The sequence below is a fragment of the Paramisgurnus dabryanus genome, chromosome 17 (genome assembly GCF_030506205.2).
Source record: "Paramisgurnus dabryanus chromosome 17, PD_genome_1.1, whole genome shotgun sequence".
In the NCBI taxonomy this organism is placed as follows: domain Eukaryota; kingdom Metazoa; phylum Chordata; class Actinopteri; order Cypriniformes; family Cobitidae; genus Paramisgurnus; species Paramisgurnus dabryanus.
In genome coordinates, this window is record NC_133353.1 from 10287765 (window position 1) to 10309894 (window position 22130).

Below are 22130 nucleotides of genomic sequence, written 5' to 3' on the forward strand. Positions count from 1 at the left end.
TATTGTATACAAGTGTTTAATATCGGTATCGACACCGGTATCGGCCAGAAGTTGTCTGTTTAAATTGGTATCGGCCCAAAAAAATCCTATCGGTGCATCCCTAGTATAATTTACATATCTTGAGATCATTTAATATTTTGGTAACACTTTGGTAACACAAATACAACAATAAGGTAGTTAATGCATCAGCTAACATTAACTAAATACATCCACAGCATTTATTAATCTTAATTTGACTTAATTTTAACTACAACTTTTTAAGATGTATTAAAGACTGTAAAGTTTTAGCTCAAAATACCATATAGATAATTTACTATAGCATGTTAAAAATGCCATTTTGGGTGTGTCCTTTTAAATGCAAATGAGCTGATCTCTGCACTTAATGGCAGTGCCGTGGTTGGATAGTGCAGATTAAGGAGCAGTATTATCCCCTCCTGACATCACAAGGGGAGCCAATTTTCAATGAGCTATTTTTTCACATGTTTGCAGAGAATGGTTTACCAAAACTTAGTTACTGGGTTGATCTTTTCACATTTTCTAGGTTGACTTAAACATGGAAAAAGTTAGATTTTCATGATATGTCCCCTTTAAGAAAGAAAAATAAAACTATATTGCTACAGTAATTACTAATGTTAGCAAATACAACTTTATTATTAAGTTATTTTTTTGGCCAGTTGAGTATAAACAGAAAGTAACTAGGAAAGGGAGTGCAAAACAGGATTAGGAAAAGACCTTAAGTTGGGTAACCTATAATGTCAATGCAAATCTATGCCTCTGCCATTCAGACAGACCTTAATCACAAAATAAACTTCTTGTCCACCTTCTGATCATCCTGTTGAAGATGATTTTCAGATAATGACCGACTGACTGTACATTATCCCTACTGTCAAACCAATAAAAGCTGTACTTCAGCGACCGATTCTCTACTCACACAGTGGTTTTGACGATCTCGGAGTGAATCCGTGCAACACCGTTGACGGCGTGTGAACCCACCACGCACAGATGAGCCATGTTGATCCTCTTTGGATCACCTTCCTCGATCAGAGACATCCTGCGCAAACGATCAACATCGCCTGGATACAGCGCAGAAATTCTCTACAATAGAAAGTCAGATTTAACAGACAGACCTACACACAAATATAACATAGTGTGAAAATCTTCATCTTATGTATCCTCACTTCCAAATGTTGTCGGTTGATCTCATAGATGATCTGCAGGTGACGTGGTAGAAGCTTCTCAAACATGTAAACAGGCCAGCGCTCAAGAGCCTCAGGTAACACTGTGTGGTTTGTGTACGCACATGTCTTTTTGGTAATCTCCCATGCCTACAAACACAGATGAATATTAATGTAAATATTTCCACTTCTACTGAAAAGCAAACAAAATGTAGTAAAGAAAAAGGAAACCTGACAACATTTCAAGTATATTAGAGCAATAAATAAATGTGTACAAATCATCTAGGTTAATAAAAGGCAACATTTTGGGTCACTTTTTGTTTTAAAATCAGACAATGGCTGCGTCCTAAACATTAGGCAGCTTGTACGATCCCCTATTCATAGTAATAGCAGTGCCCAATCTTGTTATATCCAATATCTTTGATCTTTCTCTGCTTTTAAATGTCTGAAAAGTTGCATGACCAAAAACAGATAAACACTAGATTACTTGCAATTTACTGCATCATGCAAGTAACATCACATATATTTCTACTATTTAAAAGACTCTAAGGCTGTACAAAAACACTAGCATTATTATGTTTCTGTTACCCATGTCAGCATGACCAAGCAAGAAGTAATACAAATACCACAAAGAATGGTGAAAGTGCAACAGGTCAATCATTAGTAAACTTCAGTCTTTTATCTTTAATACGATAGTCGAAATGGTTCTTTCACACCTTCTCCCAGTCCAGATGTTCAATATCCACCAGGATTCTCATGAGCTCAGGAATCGCCAGCGCTGGATGAGTGTCATTTAGCTGGATCGCCACCTAAAAATGTTTTTTGAAAACATTAATTAAGACTGCAAAAAATGTTATTTGAATTTAATATATTAATTTAAAGGGACAGTGCACATAAATAATTTGTACAAATGTGCCTGTTTACAGATCCCAGGTAATTTTTAATTGTAGCAAGTATAAAAAATGCATTTAAAGGAGCTGTATAACATTAACTTCTAGCAGCTAAACTTGGTACAGCAATCTAAAATATTGTCAAAATATTGAAGTTTGTTTTATCAGGTTGCCAGACATGTACAGGAGCACAACAGACAATAGAAAGCATATTGTTTATCTGCTAATTTTTACATTTGCAATGTTTTTTTGCTCTGCAACCTATTCACTCACGTGAATTTTTCTGTTTCTCATTTATTGGTCATTGCGGTCTCATTTAAGCGACTGTGATACATGCAACCGAAATACACTTTTGGGTAATTTGGCATGGACAGGATCACACAGATCAATACAAAAACAGACATTATGGACCGGAAGGCGCATTAAAAATATATATATCCAGTCCTTCCAGAAAATTTTTTTTTTGTGTGATTGTTGCGGGCAAAATAAAAAATGTGATGGCAAATACAGGATATTTATGCAATTTTATGCAATGAAATTGCGAGAACTTGCAAAAATTGCAGGAACTTGCAAAAATTGTGAGACCTTGCAAAAACTGTTTGCAGCTTTTCAATGATGTTCACGTTCCCATGGCAAAAGGGGACATGGCTGCGCTTGTTTAAAGTAAATGCAAAATTTTTCAACTTTCTGCTAAGATATATGTGATTCTTGGTACGAAAATGCGGGGATTATGAAATCATGCAAGCCCTGCATATTTTGAGCACGGAAATCTGCAATTTATGCTGCCAAAGTGCGGCGTATTTGAAAAAATGCAGCCCCTGCATAAATATGCAGACTTTGATACTGTATATCTGGCTAAAGCATTGTGGTTTAGATGAACAGATTTAGTATGTTTCCTAAATATACAGCTCCTTTAAAAAGAATGTTATTCTTGAGATATGTGAAATCTGCATGCTTATTAATTTTTAATTATTAAAATGAATCTGCATATTATTTTACCTTGTCAGGGAATGTCCCAAAAGAGGTCCGCACGGGATCCCTGCACCCAAACTTTGATGATTTAAAGCGTCTGATAATATCCTGAAGAGTCGCAGCCACCACAAAGTACTCCTGCTTTAATCGGAGCTCTTTGCCTTCAAAAAACTAACACACATATACAGAAATGCATTGATATAAAAACTGAAAGATTTCATATTCTTTCCTATTTTCTGACAGAATTACCAGCCATTTTTAGCTGCATACTGTACAATTTGCATGAATACTGTACCCATTGTGTTCCATACATTTATGCCTTTGTCTAGTGACCCACAATGCATTACAAGGTACAGTATACAATAATCTATCAGTACTGTATGTGTGTTCCAGGGGTTCGAACCCATGACATTTTGCACTGCTATTGCAATCCTATTCCACAGTTCACACTTTTCTTGCCACAGTTTTCTTAAAGAGATATTTCACCCTAAAATGATTTCATTATTTACTCACCTTCAAGTTCTTCCAAACTTGTATTAATTTCTTTGTTCTGCTAAACACAAAGGAAGATATTTTGAGCAATGTTTGTAACCAATGTTTGTTTCAGAGCACCACTGACTTCCATAGTATTTTTCTTTCCTACTATGGATGTCAATGGTGCTCCTGTTTGCTACTTGATTACAAATTTCTTCTTTTGTGTTCAGCAAAACACAGAAATGTATACAGGTTTGGAACATTCTGAGGGTAAATAAATAAATGATGACAAAATATTCATTTTGGGTGAACTATCCCTTAAAAGGTGGCCAGCTAAAACATATGTTGCATACTAATGTCTGTGCGGTCTAAAATATACTTGCGCGTTTTGAACGACACTAGCATCTCTTGATATTGTAAATATATGTTTTTGTAGTAACACACACACCCTTGCTCAGTTTACTCTCTCTTTCTTCATACGTACGTTCATCCCAACACAGGCACACATATAGATCTCACAGGATTTTATAGCTGTGAAAACAGTTTGCTCTTACATTGTCATTGGGATAGAGCACCCGTGAGATGTTTTCTGCAAGGTTTCGGTCCAGAACAGCCTGGATATAATCACCCACATTAACTAGAAATAAAAAAGAACATAAATATGCATTTTAACTCCATTAATTAAATTGGCGGAGGGGTGTTTTGGGTTCGAGCCTTATACCGAGCTCAGAGCCCTTTCCTCGGACAGCACGTCAAATATGCATATCATCTGTTCTATCTGACTTATTTGTAAGTGTGAACTCTTGTTGTACCCATGCGTTCACTATACTAAAACTCTTGCGTAAATCGTGTAAGTCCAAGATGCTGCCATTACCGGAAGCAAGTTAAAAAAATTACCCTTATGACTGGTTTTGTGGTCCAGTGTCACATGTACATTATGTGTAATTGTATTCCCAAGTATGCACTCAAGACGTTCTTACGTTTTTCTGTCTGTTAATAGTAAATCCTTAGCTTTTAGTATTGCAAGTCTGTCACGCAACAAATTAAACAATATACAATACAGAAAGCTCAATAAAACAGAGGCCCTTAAAGTATGCAGGTCCTCTTAAACAGGGGCGTATCCATGGACAACACTGGCTTGATGACAACTACACTCCTGTTTCTACGCTCCTAATACACAGCGTTGGAGAAGTCTATTTAGTATTCTACACAGAAACCCTTCTCCCAGGAAACAGGTTCAGTTTCATACAAACTCAAGTTAGAAGGTAAGATAAAACCTCATCTTAGTACTACAACAAGCACCTTAAACTACAAGCATTTACCTGGCACATTACAAGAACAACTTGGACTGCAATGATCTGATTCATTTATCCGGAGGAATAAAAAAAAATCCAGCCAAAACATGACAAAGCAAGACCGCACATGTTGTCATAAAGATTTCACATTCATATGCAAAGATTTCAAAAATAGGAATTATAGATAACGTTTATCTGGAAATGATGTGTTTGTTCAGGGAGGGGAGTGGTCAGCCTGTGCTGCTGAGCTAACTGGCTATTTTTTTTCCCTAAAACGCCTAAAACCTATGTTATTCCAGGATAAATACCCTTATCTCCTGAGGGTTTTCAGAAAAAGATACTGAGAATGTCAACATCTCCCAAAAACTTAATATCTAAGCCTCTGTAGCACTTTAGAAACATGAAATAAAAGTAACCGGTGGTAGATGTAAAGTTTCTTCATGCAGCATCAGGCGCAAATGGAATGGGTTAATAGCCAAAGTTAAAAAAATTAAGCATTCAAATAGTTTTATTTATAAGCCAACATAAAACACATCAACCATCTTTCTGTTTAAATGCATGTAAACATATGCAAGTGTATTGGTTTTGTTTGGACTTACATTCTTTCAGGTTGAAATCATTAGGTGCTTTGGCAGACCACAGTCTCATAGTGTTTACAGTGTTATTTTTATAACCAGGCACAGGAGTGTCGTAAGGCATAGCAAGCACCACCTGCCAAAGCAAAAAGTGTTATAAAAGGATATATAAAATTTACAACAAGAGGAGAAAGATACCCCAGATCAAGAGTGACTTACCTGGGTGTCAACCCACTTTGGTCCTTCGTGAGTTTCCTCCACTCGGCCATAGAAATGCACAGGTAGCATGTATTCTGGACGGGCCTTCTCCCATGGGTTACCATAGCGAAGCCAATCATCAGCTTCCTCAACCTGAGCAGCAATGTTGCAATGTTTTTATAAAAACATTTAAGTCCAAACTCAACAAAATTCAAAATGCCATAATAATAATCAATCAGATTTGTTGGATTACCTGCCAGCCATTGAAGATCTTCTGATTGAAGATGCCAAACTCGTAACGAATGCCATAACCATATGCTGCCAAACCCAAAGATGCCAGAGAGTCCAAAAAACAAGCTGAGAGAGAGAAGGGGGGAGACAAACTGTTTATTATGACACTGTTAAAGACAGCCAATGTGCCGGCTTAAATATTATTTAAGTACCTGCTAGGCGCCCAAGACCTCCGTTTCCCAGTCCAGCATCTTCTTCAATCTCCTCTAGTTCTTCCAAATCCAGTCCAAGCTGAAGATAGGTAGCATTGTGTTAAAAAAACACAATAAAACACGTTATTGCAAAAATGTTTTATTGCTAAATCTACAAAATGACTGAACTCATATTGCAGCATAACCACAATTTACACATTAAACTAATTATGCAAACTTTTTACAGTTCAAAGTTTCAGCAACTTCCGTATTGTCACCTTCATAAAAGGAAGGGTTTACGTCGACAGTTTTGCAAGTCAAAAATGTAACAAATGGTCTGCATCCCCAATGAGCTCTCTGTGGGTGTGCAGAGGAAAACAACAGCTGTTTCCAAAGTTTCAGGATGTTTAAGTTACAGAGGTCTGCTTACGTTCTGCAATGAATTAAGAAGTGCGTTGTGCACTGCAGTGTATATAAGTTTTACTACAGTACTTAATAATGAAGGTATTTACCTGGTAGATGGCCTCATCACATGCGTTCTGCAGCCCGAGATTAATCATAGTGTTCTGTAGAGTTCTTCCCATATAGAACTCCAGAGACAGATAGTGGACGCGCTGAAACAGAAATAAAAACATGAATTAAAGGTACAGTTCACCCAAAAATGAAAATTATGTCATCATTTAATAACCCTTAAGTTGTTCCCAACCTGTATACATTTTTTTGTTTATCTGAACACAAAGGAAGATGTTTGAAATTAAGCAGAAAACAGAAGCACCATTGACTTACATAGGAAAGAAAATATACCATGGAAATGAATGATGCTTAAAGACGGTTTGGTTAACACTGCTTACTTATTCTCAAGTTTGGAACAAATCAAGTTGTTTAAATGATGACAGAATTTTTGGGTGAGCTATCCCTTTAAGCTGTCTGCATTGGGGAATGTGTAGTCTGCAGCCCACATTAGGCATGGGCCGGTATAAGATTCTGGCGGTATGATAACCTTTAGCAAAAATACCACGGTTTCACGGTGTTGCGGTTTTGCCATTGCAACACTAAAATGTGTTATTTTCAAAAGCCAGGTACAATAAAGCCTTTAAATTATAATATGCTTTCAAAACATATATAATATTTTTGTAATATATATTAAATGTAAACATCAAATCAATCACATGACTTCATGATTTAATGAATTTTGTATAAGCACAGCTCATACCTTGGAGACGGTATCACAGAACATTTTAGTGGTTTTGAAACCTTGACTGTTTTAAACCTCGGTATACCTTGAAACCGGTAATCGGCCCATGCCTAGGCCCCACATATTTACACTTTCTTTAATACCAAAGTCTTGTAATCAATACAGAATGCACTTTAACATGTTTATTTACTGCATAGGTCTACATTTTAAGAGCCTGAACCTTCAAACTAAAATAATGTACAAGCATAATGGTTGCCATTTAGCATAGATGTTTATGTCCCTGCAAATACTAAGCAGATTTGAAGCTAAAGTATCCGATGAATGGTTAATATTTGTTTAATATCTCATTTTTGATTAAGTTCCTTAACTGTATTTCCTCAATGATATAATGATACAAAATAATATTGAGCTTTAAAGAACACATGACTGTTCATAAATAAACTAGAGCAGACCACCAAAAATGCAGTGACTAAACACTTTCCCACTATCCCAGATCACACATCTATTAATAGCCATAAGTGATTTTGCATACTGACCATGTGTCATTACATTAGATAAGGCCCATTGTCTTATAGTGGGGATGATTATATAATGCAATCTGTAAAACCATTAAAAAAATGTATGATGTGTGTGTTCCAGTGCTTATTCCAGAATGTTTTTTTTGTGTTGCCAAATAACATCCCACAACAGAACCTAACACATTACCAGTAGGGACCAGTGGATTCCATTAGAAACAATTCTTATTATATCCAGCAGCAAATCCATTATATTTCCTGTAATGGTAATTTAATCAGCTTGAAATAAACCTAATTGTTTATTGTGCTAGTATTTAACCTTTTTTAAGCCTTTAAGTCAACAGCATGTATTTCTGTACTTTATCTTATGCAATAATGAAGAAACGTGCTAATTAAGCATTTTAATGCTTATATTTTTCACTCAACATTTACACTCAATGTCGCACAACTGCAACAGAATAACACTTCCTGGACAGTACAGGGAAGTTGTATGGTAAGCTCAACTTCATGCGTCACTGCGCAGACATATCAGCGAATGACATCAAAGTACCGCGAGAGCAATTCAAAGCACCGCATTTCGAACCGCTCTCGCGGTAATTTATGTAATAAACCGACCGGTCTGCGCAGCGATTCATAACGTCCTAAATACCTATACAAAGTCTTACCTTCGGGTCCTTTTCATAATAATACTGCTGAGTGCGGATCCAGCGGCCCACCACGTGATCCCGCACCGTGTGAGCTAGCGCGAAGAAATAGTCGCGTGGAGTGGCCACATTACGGTCCTTTACGAGGGTAAAGTGAAGATGCCTGTTGAAACTCTTTTTGATTTCGGCAACATCCCCGAGCTCAGCTATGCCACGGACACTGATCTGTTTGCGCTTTTCCTGGTCAGTGAGAGGTTTAGACATGTTGTCAATGCGGTTTTAAACAAAAATAAAGAAAAGTTTGGACGATGTCTTGTTCAGCACGACTCTCTGCGCATACACTTCAAGGCACGCACACTGTTCCTCGAGACACACCCCTATGTCAACTGCAGCCGTGTGTGGGCGGGGATTGTTTTCTGCCCGTTTATTGGCTACTACACAAAGGCGATTGCGTTTCCATAGGTTGGGTAAGATGTCAAACAACTTCATTGGTAGCTACAGGTTTCCCAATAATGTTTCCGGTTTATGCGTTTAGTTTGACCGCATTTGCAGTTTAATGTAGAAATAGCAACGTTTGACCAGCTACTTTTACAAAAAATCAAATTTCTAACGTTGCTTTTTCATGCTTTAAGCGGCGTTGTTATTTTACTTTTAAACCATTTTGAAAAAGAAATAGAAAACATCACAAAAATCCACATAGGCTTAATGGTTGTAATGGGAATAGTACTGTTTTAATATTGGGAACTCATTGGGTCTCTACTAGTAATGTTTTGGTTTTTAGTGGTTGTATGCTATCTGGCACCATTTGTCCTACTGAAATAAGGCCCAAAACACACTACAAGAAGAAATTCTGTAATGATAAACAGCTCATAATGTTTAAAGTTAACAGTCCAGTTATGATCTTTTATAGTATTTTAAATAGTGTTTAAATATAATTATATATATATATATATATATATATATATATATATATATATATATATATATATATATATATATATATATATATTTCTTAAGGTCTATTCAGAGAAAACATAATGTTTATTTTTAATAATTATATTGTATGTAGCACTAAATTTGTTGTACACTTTTTGATTGGATATTATTTTTCTCATGTGTAACTCTGTTGTGTCGCACTGTTTCTGCCTTATCTTGGCCAGGTCGCAGTTGTAAATGAGATCTTGTTCTCAACTGAGTTTACCTGGTTAAATAAAGGTTAAATAAAATAAAAAACAAATAAAGTAGACACTATCAAATCAAATGTCTATTATTTTTATTTCAGCAGAAACGTCTCCCTCATTACAGTTACTGATATACTTCCAGATTGCTCTAGATAAAGAAACTTGCCATATATACAACAGCCTTTAACTAACCAATAGAAAACACATGTGGGTGGAGCCTAATTTACAGTGGACTCCACATTCTGCATGTATGCATGCTGACATGAAATTTTTAACAGTGACAGCTGTGTCCTGCAGTACACAAAGCTGTACTTGTTTTAAAACTATATTATTTGTCCTGGAGATCTTAGAATTGGTATAATTTTACACCAAAGTTGCTTTTGTCCTTGGTGCAGAGACACCCACTGCTGGCTTCTGATGTTCCCAGTACATGTTCCTTCATGTCCACCATCAAGGAAATTATGATATTTTTGAATAATTCTCACAATATTCCTGATTGATAAAAGAACGACACTTACTAAATATATATCCTATCCAGAACAATGAATGATATATTGCAACATTTGTGCTGCTGTAAACAAAGATAAACGCCCTGCCCATCCCCGGCCAGTAGATAATGTAATGTTGTGACACCTGCTGCTGCCAGAGAGGAACAGCAACATGTTTATACAGAGGCTACGTGACAGAACTTAACACAAGGCAGACCACATCCTGCTGTCTTAGTTCTTCTTGTGATCTGTTGTGTTAGTGATCTGCTGTGTCTCTTGCTATTCCCTATTTAATAACAACTGAATAGCTCAGATGCAAAACTATTTTCTTGTAAATTAAATTAGCATTTTTTTATTAGTCTCTTATGTTTAGGTTCAGTAATTTTACTTTAATTGCACTGAATGGGTTATTAGTGAGTAATTGAAATGCATTATTTGCACAAATGTCATTTCATTGATTCAGTCACTCTTCACTGCCCTTTTTGAAAAATTAGCTCAATATCCTAATATATTCGTTAAACCTCCTCTAAACCATTACCTGGCCCGTCCCATGAGCAAGACACCTGAATTTACTTAAATATTCATCTTATTTTGAAGAAGGTGGTGTTTAGCAGCTTTTTCTTCAGATATTTAACAACAGCAAATGATCTTGGAACATCACATTATGTCATTTAAAACAGCTTCTATTACATAAACCTTGCATTAGAGTAAAAAGACATCTATCACAGTTTTGTCTGCATTTCACAGCATGAGTTTTCGGTTTTTTAATTTAGTTTTAAGTTTGAAAGTTTTGCAAATGCCTCAAATGTTCTGAATATTCTGTCAAACATGTCTTGTGTAAATATGCCCTAACAATGCTCTTCTCGTGTTACTTGTATCCGTAGCAACAAAAAAGTAGTTTTTAAATCTATTTTTACTTTTGGAACTTATTTTCTCTGACAACAAATATTAATGTTAAAATAAATAAGTAAATCCAACAATCCAAATACTAAACTAACATGCAAAGTTTGCAAACTACAATTTAAAAAAAAATAATAATTTAAATGAAATAATTTAAGAAATCAATCAAGTTAGTGTTTTTATAAGAGTTTTATATAGTTAACCCTGACCAATAAGATACTGTCAAGCTGAGAAAACCCAACCCTGAATTTCAACAAGTACTGTACATACATTTTACCTTCACATGTAGCACCCAAGTAAGAGAGGTATGTATTAAACTCACATTTTGATCAAGTTAAAAACTAACAAATACAATCAAGACATTTTCCCAGAGCATAAAAAACTGTCAGTGCTTTACTGGGTTTACTGGAGTAGTACAAACTTCAGGAGTGTCTGCTTTCAACACCTTCCTTGATTACGAATCGACTCTATGCAATGGAAAGTGGCCCCAAGAGCCCAGCTTGTCTCCACTTCATTTATCTTTCTTGCCAACTGAAATATAAACAGAAGACAATGTTACTCAAGGCAGAAAAAACATTAATGAAATTTGCTATCTTTAAGGTCTTAGAGATAAACCAATTATGGTATTAGTTAACAGATGTTGAAATATGTGTCTAAAAGTCACCAGAGAGCACTTATATTACATTTCAGGTACCATAAAACGACAAAGTAACTCGCCTTCAGCTCTTTATCAGGAGGGAAGCCGAGATTCTGGAGAAGAACCGAGATGTAGGTCAGATCCAAACACAGAAATGGATTCTCCCGTATTTCCCCGGCTGACATATTATTGCACACTGCAGAAGGACAGCACATTCATTTTTAGTTGTGAAATTATATTTTGATCTATCAAGATAATGTTTGTATAGTATGAATATTAGACTGACATATGCACCATACTGCCAACCAGTGGCATAATATGAGTTACACATACAGAGGGATCCATAAGTCTGACACCACCTGAGATTTAAAAACTTTTACTTAAATTGTCATGCTAATAGTTTGTTATTATTTTTGTAATAACATAATGCAACCCTCCTACTGCAAAAAAGTTTTTTTTTACTCATTTGCATACATTTTTACATCACTATCTTTGTTTAAAACATTTAAGGGCCATTTCCATTTAAGATGGAAAGGAATGTCTAGTTTAGTATGCCATTTTTGTGCAGTGAACTCATTGTCATGTTCAAGAAACCAATTTGAAATTATTCGAGCTTTGTGACATGGTGCATTATCCTGCTGGAAGTAGCCATCAGAGGATGGGTACATGGTGGTAATAAAGGGATGAACATGGTCAGAAACAATGCTCAGGTAGGCCTTGGCATTTAAATGATGCCCAATTGGCACTCAGGGGCCTAAAGTGTGCCAAGAAAACTTCCCCCACACCATTAAACCACCACCACCAGCCCGCACAGTGGTAACAAGGCATGATGGATCCATGTTCTCATTCTATTTACGCCAAATTCTGACTCTACCATCTGAATGTCTCAACAGAAATCGAAACTCAACAATGTAGACAACAATTTTCCAGTCTTCAACTGTCCAATTTTGGTGAGCTTGTGCAAATTGTAGCCTCTTTTTCCTATTTGTAGTGAAGATGAGTGGTACCCGGTGGGGTCTTCTGCTGTTGTAGCTCATTCGCCTCAAAGTTGTGCGTGTTGTGGCTTCACAAATGCTTTGCTGCATACCTAGGTTGTCACAAGTGGTCATTTCAGTCAAAGTTGCTCTTCTAATAGCTTGAATCAGTCGGCCCATTCTCCTCTGACCTCTAGCATCAACAAGGCATTTTCGCACACAAGACTGCCGTATACTGGATGTTTTTCCCTTTTCACACCATTCTTTGTAAACCCTAGAAAAGGTCCCAGTAACTGAGCAAATTGTGAAATACTCAGACCGGCCCGTCTGGCACCAAAAACCATGCCACGCTCAAAATTGCTTAAATCACCTTTCTTTCCCATTCTGACATTCAGTTTGGAGTTCAGGAGATTGTCTTGACCAGGACCACACCCCTAATTGCATTGACGCAACTGCCATGTAATTGGTTGATTAGACAATTGCATTTATGAGAAATTGAACAGGTGTTCCTAATAATCCTTTAAGTGAGTGTATATTAATTAACAGTTCCTGTATAGCTAGCTAAGTGGTAGAGCATTGCGTTTGCAGTGCAAAAGTCATGGGTTCAAACCCGGGGAACTCAAGTACTCATAAAAATGTATAGCTTGTAATGCACTGTAAATCGCTGTGGATAAAAGCATCTGCCAAAAGCATTAAAATAAACATAAATATTTAACTACATAATAGTCAATAAACATATTTAACATTTCATTAGATTATAATATATTTAAAAGTACAAAAAATTTGCAATACTATATTCTATTATAAATACTATATATTTAATCATTTACCCTGCTTTTGTACTAAATGTACTAATAAATACAGGCTTGTACCTGTTTTGGCACCTTCAATGTAATTCTCCACTCTCACAGTCCCACCAGTGCTTTCCTCTGTGTGTGATAGAGACAAAGCAATGTAAATGTACATAACAATATGTGCATCCAAAAACAGAAAATGTTCAAATCAGACCAAACTCATACCAATAAGGCCTAGATCCACAGCTCTGTCATAATAGTATGAGAATGCGTAGAAGTCAATGTCTTTAACTTCCTCTGCTTTTCTCACTTGTTTGTAAATCATCTTCTCCACTTTTCTTAAGCATGACTCATAAATGGGCTCTCCTGGAACAGGATGAACACAGGTTATTCCATAAATATACAGTAAACACGCTGTTACCAGTAAAAAGGGACTCTTTCATAGGCTATTGCCTGCTTTTTACACAGATAAATGTAAATGTAGTAAAAAAGCATACCACTCCTAACCAAGCAAAAACTTTAAAGTATTATGTCTGTAGCACAAATGGTGCAGTTCGAACCTCTAACCCCAATTATCAAATTATTGCTAATTACAAATAAACTGTAGTAAGTAAAATAGAAGGTTTAAGGAATATACAAATACTCAACCCTATACAAAGAGAAACAATCTAATACCTGCTTTTTGCCCTTTAACTGTGTATATCACTTCAGCATGCTCCCATTGTCCAGAATAATCTGGGGCCAGACAAGGACTCACCAACTCATGTGTTCCCTCTACTGGAAAAACAAATACAAACCCCAAATCATTTTACAGGGGAATATATTTTGCAATATAATCTGCATTTTTACTGCCACTGTGAGGAGTCATTCTGACATTGCACAAATTAGATGGGCTCTGTAATGCCACCTGGTGGCCAAATATAAAAAGCATGTTCATGCAATCACACACACACATACACATGCATGCTCTTGGTCACACAATAATCTGACAAACCCACTCTGAGAGAAGTGGGATACTCTAATACAATGGAAAAAACTATAAACAATGAAATCTGATTAAATTTTTATTGTACTAAGCATAAATCTCAACAGTAAGCTGCGTATAAAGGCCTTTCCCTGATGGCAGTTTCTCTCTCTGTACTCAAACCGCAGCTAAGTCAACAGCTGGCCACCAAGGAATTAATCTTCAGCGCGTTATTAAGAGATTAGATAATGGCTTATTTATTGAGCGAATGAGGTCTTTAAAAGGCAAAGATGAAGAGAGATTGTGGAACCACATACAAGGCTGTCCCTCGCTCCCTCCCAACACTGCAAGTCTGGCTGACATCAACCCCAGACCAAGGTAACTGCATTGAGACAGAGAGAGAGAGAAAAAGGGAGAGAGAGATGATAATGCAAATGGTAAATTTAACAGAACAGTAAAAGATAAACAAGTTGTTCCTATTGTTAGTAGCGCAAAAGGTTGTGGGTTCGATCCCAGAGAATACATTTATTAATTAAATGTATATGTTAAATGCACTTTAAGTCACTCTGAATAAAAGCAACTGCCAAATGCACCAATAAAAAGTAAAGTAGAACATTAATTTCTCAATATGAAAACTTCTTTGTAACTGTAATGCTTTGTAACGTTTGGACTGCTTGAATCACCATACACACAAAAAATCCCTTCACGAATAATTTTTTTATATATATAATAATAATAATAATAATACATTTTGTATATTATATTTCAAATGCATCCTATACTTTATTTATTAATTTTTAGGGTTAATTCAGCAGTGACATAGCCAGCCATGTGCTAAACAGACTCATGAGTTGATATGCCTTACTTGCCACTGCTGATTTTCCTGATTTACCCTGATTTCAACTTGCCTTTTAAAATGTCAATCAGTGCAGAGGAGGTCGCTTTGATAGTCTACCACACTAAAGGGTTTGCTGTGTCAAATCTAATGCCACGAATAACTAGTAATTCGAGTAATCTGGAGCCCCATGATGGGATTCTAATTGAAGGCTTGTGTGATTATGCTCTAATCAGGAAGGCGAGGCGAAGCTAACACACACATGGTCACATAAAACCTCTTGCTGTATTTAAGAACTAATCACTAAACTCACGGCCCAATATCCTAGAAAGTCTTGGTTAGAGAAAGCAGCGGGTGGTAGTGTCAGACATCGGGCAGAGGTTTGACCCTATAGTGCAAGAATTATTTTGGTGCCACCAGGAAGTTGATGTTTTGAAAGGATTATGTAATATGGCAAGCAAAACCTTGCTCACTTTACCTGTGTGAGTAGAGGGCGTGACTGATGTTGAACATCTGAAATGATGTCACGTAATCGATAGGTGAGGTCTGAATGGTTTTCTGTGTGGAGTCCAAACACAAACAAGGACATTTTAATGCATTACGTTTGATACTGTAACTGTGCCTTAGGTTTAAGAATCCTGTAGACTGATTACAATTTGTAATTTTGTATAAATGCACTGTATCCCCCAGAGTTAGATAAGTCAATACATACCTTTTTTATCTATGTGTGTGCTGTAACTATCTCTGACACACTCACCGCTAGCCTAGCTTAGCACAAAAACTGGAAGTAAATGGCTCCAGCTAGCATAATGCTCACAATAAGTGACAAAATAACACCAACATTTTCTATTTATTATGTTGTGATTTGTATAATCACAGCATTTACAATAAATCAGGTCATATGAGACACAGCCATCTTTTACGGAACGCACAGAGATGAAAAGGATATGTATGGACTTATCTAAAGGGGATCGCACACCGGCCGCGCAGGTCAGTGCGGCGCCGTTCTAAACAAATCGAACAAATTTTTTTCTATGAGTATACGCACACCGGCGCCGCCAGGTGGCGCCTGTCCGCGCCGCCCAGCTGTGACTCAGGAAGTTGCTCAAATCCCTATCGCACCACACAGCGCCACTCACATAGTTTAACATTAAATAACATCATATTTGTCCCAAATCAATAAGGATTAACATTGGCTGCTAACGTATATTTTGCATTTTGAAGTAGACGCTATCTGACGAAGCTCGAGCTATTTAATGTGCACTTCCGGTTTACAATACCTCCGAGTTGTCCTAGACGCGACGCTGAGCTGAGCTGCGTGGCCGGTGTGCAACCCCCTTAACTCTCAGGGATATGGTGAATAAGCTAGAGTCCCAAAAAGTCAGCGTATTCCTTTAACACCAGCTATTTAAAGGAATAGTTCACCCTAAAATGAAAATTAGCCCTTATTTTACTCACCCTTAAGCCATCTTAGGTGTGTATGACTGTATTCTTTCAGCCAAACACAGTCAGAGTTAGATTACATAATATTCGTATGGCATTGATTTGTAAAGTTTAAAATATAAATGTTTCCTTAAAAGCCCATCTTTTCACTTTAGAAGACGTTTAATAACTGTATGGATTCATTTTTGATGCTTCAAAAAATGGGGCACTATACAATGCAATAACAAAGTTGGAAAGACCAAAGATATTATTTAATATACCTCTGTATCGGTGCATTCACACGGGACGTTAATGCTTGACAGAAGCAAGGCCAACAGCCAATGACAGTGGCCGCAACACATGCTCCGGTCTTGCATAAACGCAATTGGCGCTGGGTTATTTGCAAAAGGCAATCTGATTGGCTGACGCACACATTGGCACTTGAAAAGTTAAGAAATGTTGAACTTCCACGAGCAACGGCAGTGACGCGATGTTGACAGATCCACAATTTAGTTTAGTCACTTATTAAAAGTAAATGTAAAGCATTAACGCTTTCGCCTTGTGTAAATGTACAGTATGTGTTTGTTTAAAAGAAGAAAGTCATATACAGCTAAGATAGCTTCAGAAAGTGTAAAATAAAGGCTAATTTGCATTTTTTGGTGAACTATTCCTTTAATAAATTCCTCTTTTTTACAGACTGGACTGCTTATTGTAATGCTGTTTATTTAATATAATATTAATCAATAACTACAATTCCAAAAAAGAAAATAAACTAAAGAACAATATAAACATATTCAATTCCTACAGGCTGTAATATAACACAAACATAATAAATTGGTCTTCAATCTCGCCTCTACAAGATCTGACCTAGTTAAAGACCAAGAACACTCAATGTGCAACAACCTTTATTTACCAAGCCTATCGGATTAGCAGGACATTTGTGGATTAATGCATAAGATGAGAGGTCATCATGGTAGTTTAAGAGAGATATGGCTTCATGGGGGGATGACAGCTATACAGTATGTATGTATGCATGCATGTATGTATGTATGTAGCTATGTGACTCACTTCATCCCTTAGAGCAAACGTGATCTGGGTTGAGCCTCCACCTAAATCCAGCATGCCTACTGTTGGTGTATCTGAACCATGAAGACTCCCTGTGTGTGCGAGAGAGACAGAGAAAAAATCATGGGGCATATATACTGTAGGAAGGGTAACTGGGCAATTGTTTATAGCTCAAATAATCCAACAATAGGTTATAATGTAGTCATAAGTAATAAAAAAGTGTCGCAAGAGAATCTGTGCTGTTTTATAAGTTCACCAACTGGAGGATCTTGGTTTTCAATGAATTTTTATTTATTCTAAAATGTAAGGCATCACTTAATATAACTGGTATGAAAAATATTGCTCACCTATTAAAACGTTAATGGTAATCCAAGCAGACATGCCTGTGTAAATGCAAGAGATGTGCATTAAAACATTGTTTCATTAGTTATATACCACCTTTTTGGACAATCAACCAAAAATGCAATGGTTCAAGCAAAGGAGTAAGATTGAAAACAAATGTCAATTTTGCAATTCCATTGGGTCCCTTGATGTACAAAATGAGACATTTCATCTTTAACACTGTAGTTTTTTGTAATACTAAATTGTAATGCATGCACCAGCATAGTTATATGTTGGCAGAGACCCTGTAAGTGGTCTCCATCACAGTGTAATGTTGATGTTAACTCTCATATATCACTTAGACACGGCATTAATAATAAAACTGCATGATTTGCTGTGATGGACTAATCTGGTTGAGTAAGCTTGTGTGTCCAGGAGAGTTTAGACTTTCACTGATAATGAGACTAGATGATCCGTTTATGGGACTGTGCAGAGTCGAGGCATTAATTTTACAACAAAATCTCACAAACTGTATTAACAAAAAAGCAGCATTAACTTGGCATCCAAAAACAGGCTTTCCGCTAAACACTTTACCCGTGTTAGTTTTTGTATCTTTTAAAGAATTTTCTGCCTAGCACTTGCTGAGATTACGGTGCACATGGGACATTATGCCCTGGGTTTATTATTGTTTGTGTGAACTATTTTAAAGGATTGGATTAAGGCCCTATATACACATAATGCACTGTTAATATACAGCTGAAGCTATTACGCGAGAAGATTTCAATTTACAACTTATAAGGCTCAAACGCTTGAGGCTTTTAAAGAGCTGAAGATCTCTTTGGGAAAGATCTAACATCTGCTGGTTCGACATTCCTGGGGATTGATCTATGCATAAAGTAAACTATCTGGTAAAGCATGGTAAAATTCTTAAAGTCACAATAAAAACAGAAGTAGTGATTGTCTTATTTTTCCCATCCGAGTGAAACAACTTCTGAAAGGAGAAAAAGGTAGGGCGGGACTTGACTTCATTAGTCGACAAATTATTGGATGGTTTTAAGTTGGGCCGCCCTCCCGCTATTCATCGTGACCGGATAAAGCTCACAGATAAGTCGTTTGTAAAAAATACTCCAATATTTATAGACTTTAACAAAAACACAAAAGTCAGGAACTCCACTGAAAATTAAAGACTTCCGTGTTAATCTGTCTAAAAGCCAAAGCAAAGTCAAAAAACTTACTGATCTGCAATTTTAATACAAAAGTAACAAAGTAACTATATGTAATTCTAAAGTAATCTACTATAATATCTAAAATCCAGAACTGTGAAGTTCACCATGCATTACAAACAGAAAAAAGGCATAGCAAAAGATAATTCCTTGCAAAATGATACACTGCAGACTGGTGCATGCTGGGAAATTGTCAATTACATTCTAAATACAAACGTAATGTATGAAAAACTTGGTCACTTAATAAAGTTATATTAGTAAATGTTGGTAAATGCATTAACTAACATATATAAACAATATAGTAAATTAATAATACATTTATTTATGTTAATGTCAATACAGTTTCCCAACCACTGTGACCATTTGTTTGGTGTGCCGTGGGAAAATAACACTGCCACAGCTGCGTGTGTCACTGTCATCAATTCCAGCCAGAATATCATTTGTGTTCATCAAAACAAGATCACATTAAATGCGAATACTACGTTTAATACATTTTAATATTCAAGTTTTACAAGTTATTTAACCATTGCAATACAGGTTTGGTCAGATCAGTTAATGCTTATTGTGAAAGTGGTGTGGCGTATGTTTTTTTACTTATCAAAACTGTGCCATGGCAGAAAAAAAAGGTTGGGAAACACTGCATTAACTAATGTTAACAGTTTGAATGTTTGATTCTATATTACTAAATGCTAAAATAAACATGAACTAAGATTAATAAATGCTGTAGTATTGATCACTGATAGTTCATGTTAGATAATGCATTAACTAAACTAATTGCTAAGAAATACAGTCTTATTGTAAAATGCTACCAAAAACTTGTAAGGCAAAAGATTAATTGATAAAATACCTTCATCTGTACCATCCATGATTGACACGCTGTCTGGACTATAGAGGAATAAAGATTCGCTAAAGACCTCCTTCACCTGCAGCAGAGTGAATGTCAAATTAAACCACAACTTTGTTACTCAATATTTTGTTTACACCAGAAACCAAAGCAAAACAGTCAGTGAAAGAGAGAGAGAGAGAAAGAGAGAGAGAGACTCTGTAAATAAAAGTGGACTTTGTATATTCTGGCTCTGACCTTGTCCAATAGGATGGTGGCCTTCTCACCAGGCAACAGTCTGAGCCCAGCTGTGGCTCTGAGCATCAGAGGCGTTGAACTCCACATTGATTCAGGCACTTTGTCTTTGGCCACCTTCAACAAATCCAACAGCCCCGCTTTACTCTGAAATATGACACAACTGTTAAACTGCAGTGAGAACATAGAGTGTCACATAGCAAAACTGAGAGAATGAGATATTATTACTAGTTACCTTTTCTGGATCATCAGCATATGCAGATAGTCCAGGTTTAATTGCTTTAAATGTCTCATGGGATAATTTAGGGGCTTCTGTCAGAAAATAAAGATGGCAATATTTAAAATTAAGTAAACACTAAGACCGAAAGGTGTCACATTACAAATTAAGGCTTGCTAGTTTGTTGTGCATACGTGTTTGAAGTTACCAGACTACTTCCTAGAAAAGCATTTTGAAATCATTCCTTAAGTTAAAAAAAAGTTACATTAAAATTGGCCTTGGTTGCAATGGCCCTTTGAGAGACTGAATTGAACAAACCACATTCTAAGTATTTAGTTATTAAGTAGACTATAAAAAGGTGAACCTACTGTTTGGCTCCACCTGGAATTGGAAGACGTGAATTCTGGTTCCAGTGCTTCCAGCATCAAACATTATTCCATACTGGAAGTTTTCACTGACCACCTGTGCTGAGGATGAATGTTTATGAGGATCATTCGTATACTGGAGTAGGTGGTCAACTACTGATGATTTTGAGTCATCGTAATGACGTTTGACGTAGGTGAGGTAGATCACCAGGCAGACCACAAAAATAAAGATAAAAGCTAGCTTTGGGATCCTCATTGTGGCAGCCATAGGTACATTTTGTGGAATCAAACTTCCAATGCAAGAGGCTTCTTATTAGTTCTCTTCACTACCTTCAAAACAAAAAAACACATTATTTAAATGCCATAATATATTTGTTAAGTATGTGTTATTTATACCATATCCATGCCATAATATATCTGTTAAGGCTATTATGCAAAAACTGGCGGTTAGATCTTAATATATTTAATAGGTAACGAGTACATAATATATATAAAATAAATAAATATTTCCTCATGGTCCTTCAGGTACTTTGCTTTAAAACAACATGTATTATTTCATTATTAAATAGTAATCGATTAAAAAAATGTGAACTATAAATATATCTTTAGATTGCAATACATGATATTTATTTGTATATTGTAAACACGTAACACGTAACTACTACCGCTAGTCATACAAAATCAATCAGCTAAACATCTAGACCTAAAGAAAAAAGTTAAAAATTCAATATAATAATTCATAATAACTGTAGATGTAGCCTCTTGTGAGACCACAGAATGTCATGTTTATATTTGTTCAATGTTTACTCGTTATCGTTTTATATTTAAGATCGTTATACCTAGCTCTCTTTAACAATGTCATGGTCTTCTTTCTGTTAGGTTCCGTGTTTTATGTAGCGATGAATATCCATGATCAGAGTTTGACACTGACATTTTTTTCGAGAGACTCAAAAATATTCGCATAGTGATGACGTCCCAACATCCGGCTTGGGGATGACGTGGCGCGCAGGATTGCGTCACACATTACAAACAACAGATTCACCCTCGCTCACACCCATTAATTATATTATTTAATTAATTTCTTTGTATTTTCGAGATGTAACTGTTTATGGTGCAATGTGTCTGCCTTTGAGAATTGTAGTTTTTTTTTTCCTATTGCAGGCCTGTTTTCGTATGTACATTTAACATTCCAATAAAAAAACAAGCCCTGAAAAGTGAAGCAAAAAAAAAAAACCTCGCTCACACCCGTTCAGGCCATCAGAAAACGAACAGACCATAAAAATACTTTTTAATTATTTGATTTTAATTTAA

General features: G+C 36.2%; 2 protein-coding genes across 3 annotated transcripts in view; both read right to left on the reverse strand.

The window, feature by feature from the left end:
* Positions 1 to 8732, reverse strand: part of pygb (phosphorylase, glycogen; brain) — a 19346-nt gene extending 10614 nt beyond the window's left edge. Inside the window, exons 1-11 of the mRNA XM_065297389.2 lie at positions 8377 to 8732; positions 6514 to 6615; positions 6023 to 6101; positions 5833 to 5936; positions 5601 to 5732; positions 5406 to 5517; positions 4066 to 4148; positions 3065 to 3208; positions 1892 to 1984; positions 1179 to 1325; positions 932 to 1095 (exon numbers count right to left, since the gene is read on the reverse strand). Of these exons, the coding sequence (XP_065153461.1) occupies positions 932 to 1095; positions 1179 to 1325; positions 1892 to 1984; positions 3065 to 3208; positions 4066 to 4148; positions 5406 to 5517; positions 5601 to 5732; positions 5833 to 5936; positions 6023 to 6101; positions 6514 to 6615; positions 8377 to 8619 (1403 nt within the window). The 5' untranslated portion in view covers positions 8620 to 8732. The remainder of the gene's footprint in view (positions 1 to 931; positions 1096 to 1178; positions 1326 to 1891; positions 1985 to 3064; positions 3209 to 4065; positions 4149 to 5405; positions 5518 to 5600; positions 5733 to 5832; positions 5937 to 6022; positions 6102 to 6513; positions 6616 to 8376) is intronic.
* Positions 8733 to 11094: 2362 nt separating this feature from the next.
* On the reverse strand, positions 11095 to 21792 carry entpd6 (ectonucleoside triphosphate diphosphohydrolase 6). 2 transcript variants are annotated; one of them, XM_065244903.2, is made up of 14 exons: positions 21659 to 21792; positions 20823 to 21149; positions 20473 to 20549; positions 20241 to 20384; positions 20007 to 20082; positions 17963 to 17998; positions 17619 to 17707; positions 15607 to 15686; positions 14611 to 14675; positions 14005 to 14106; positions 13555 to 13695; positions 13408 to 13464; positions 11642 to 11757; positions 11095 to 11455 (listed from the first exon to the last, which is right to left on the reverse strand). In XM_065244903.2, the coding sequence occupies exons 2-14, from the start codon at positions 21085 to 21087 to the stop codon at positions 11363 to 11365; spliced, it is 1341 nt and encodes a 446-aa protein (XP_065100975.2). In that variant the 5' UTR covers positions 21088 to 21149; positions 21659 to 21792; the 3' UTR covers positions 11095 to 11362. The 2 variants fall into 2 exon arrangements, with proteins under 2 accessions (XP_065100975.2, XP_073668459.1); XM_073812358.1 differs by having other exon boundaries at positions 20823 to 21145; positions 21659 to 21789.
* Positions 21793 to 22130: the final 338 nt, after the last annotated feature.

Bases quoted from the DNA above. Each gene is read 5' to 3' on its own strand.
- entpd6 (XM_065244903.2), bottom strand. From the start codon at position 21,087: ATGGCTGCCACAATGAGGATCCCAAAGCTAGCTTTTATCTTTATTTTT. The intron at 20,550-20,822 runs GTAGGTTCACCT...ATTTTCTGACAG, and splicing joins ATTCCAGGTGGAGCCAAACA to AAGCCCCTAAATTATCCCAT. The intron at 17,999-20,006 runs GTATTTTATCAA...GCATTTACACAG, and splicing joins CATGGATGGTACAGATGAAG to GCATGTCTGCTTGGATTACC.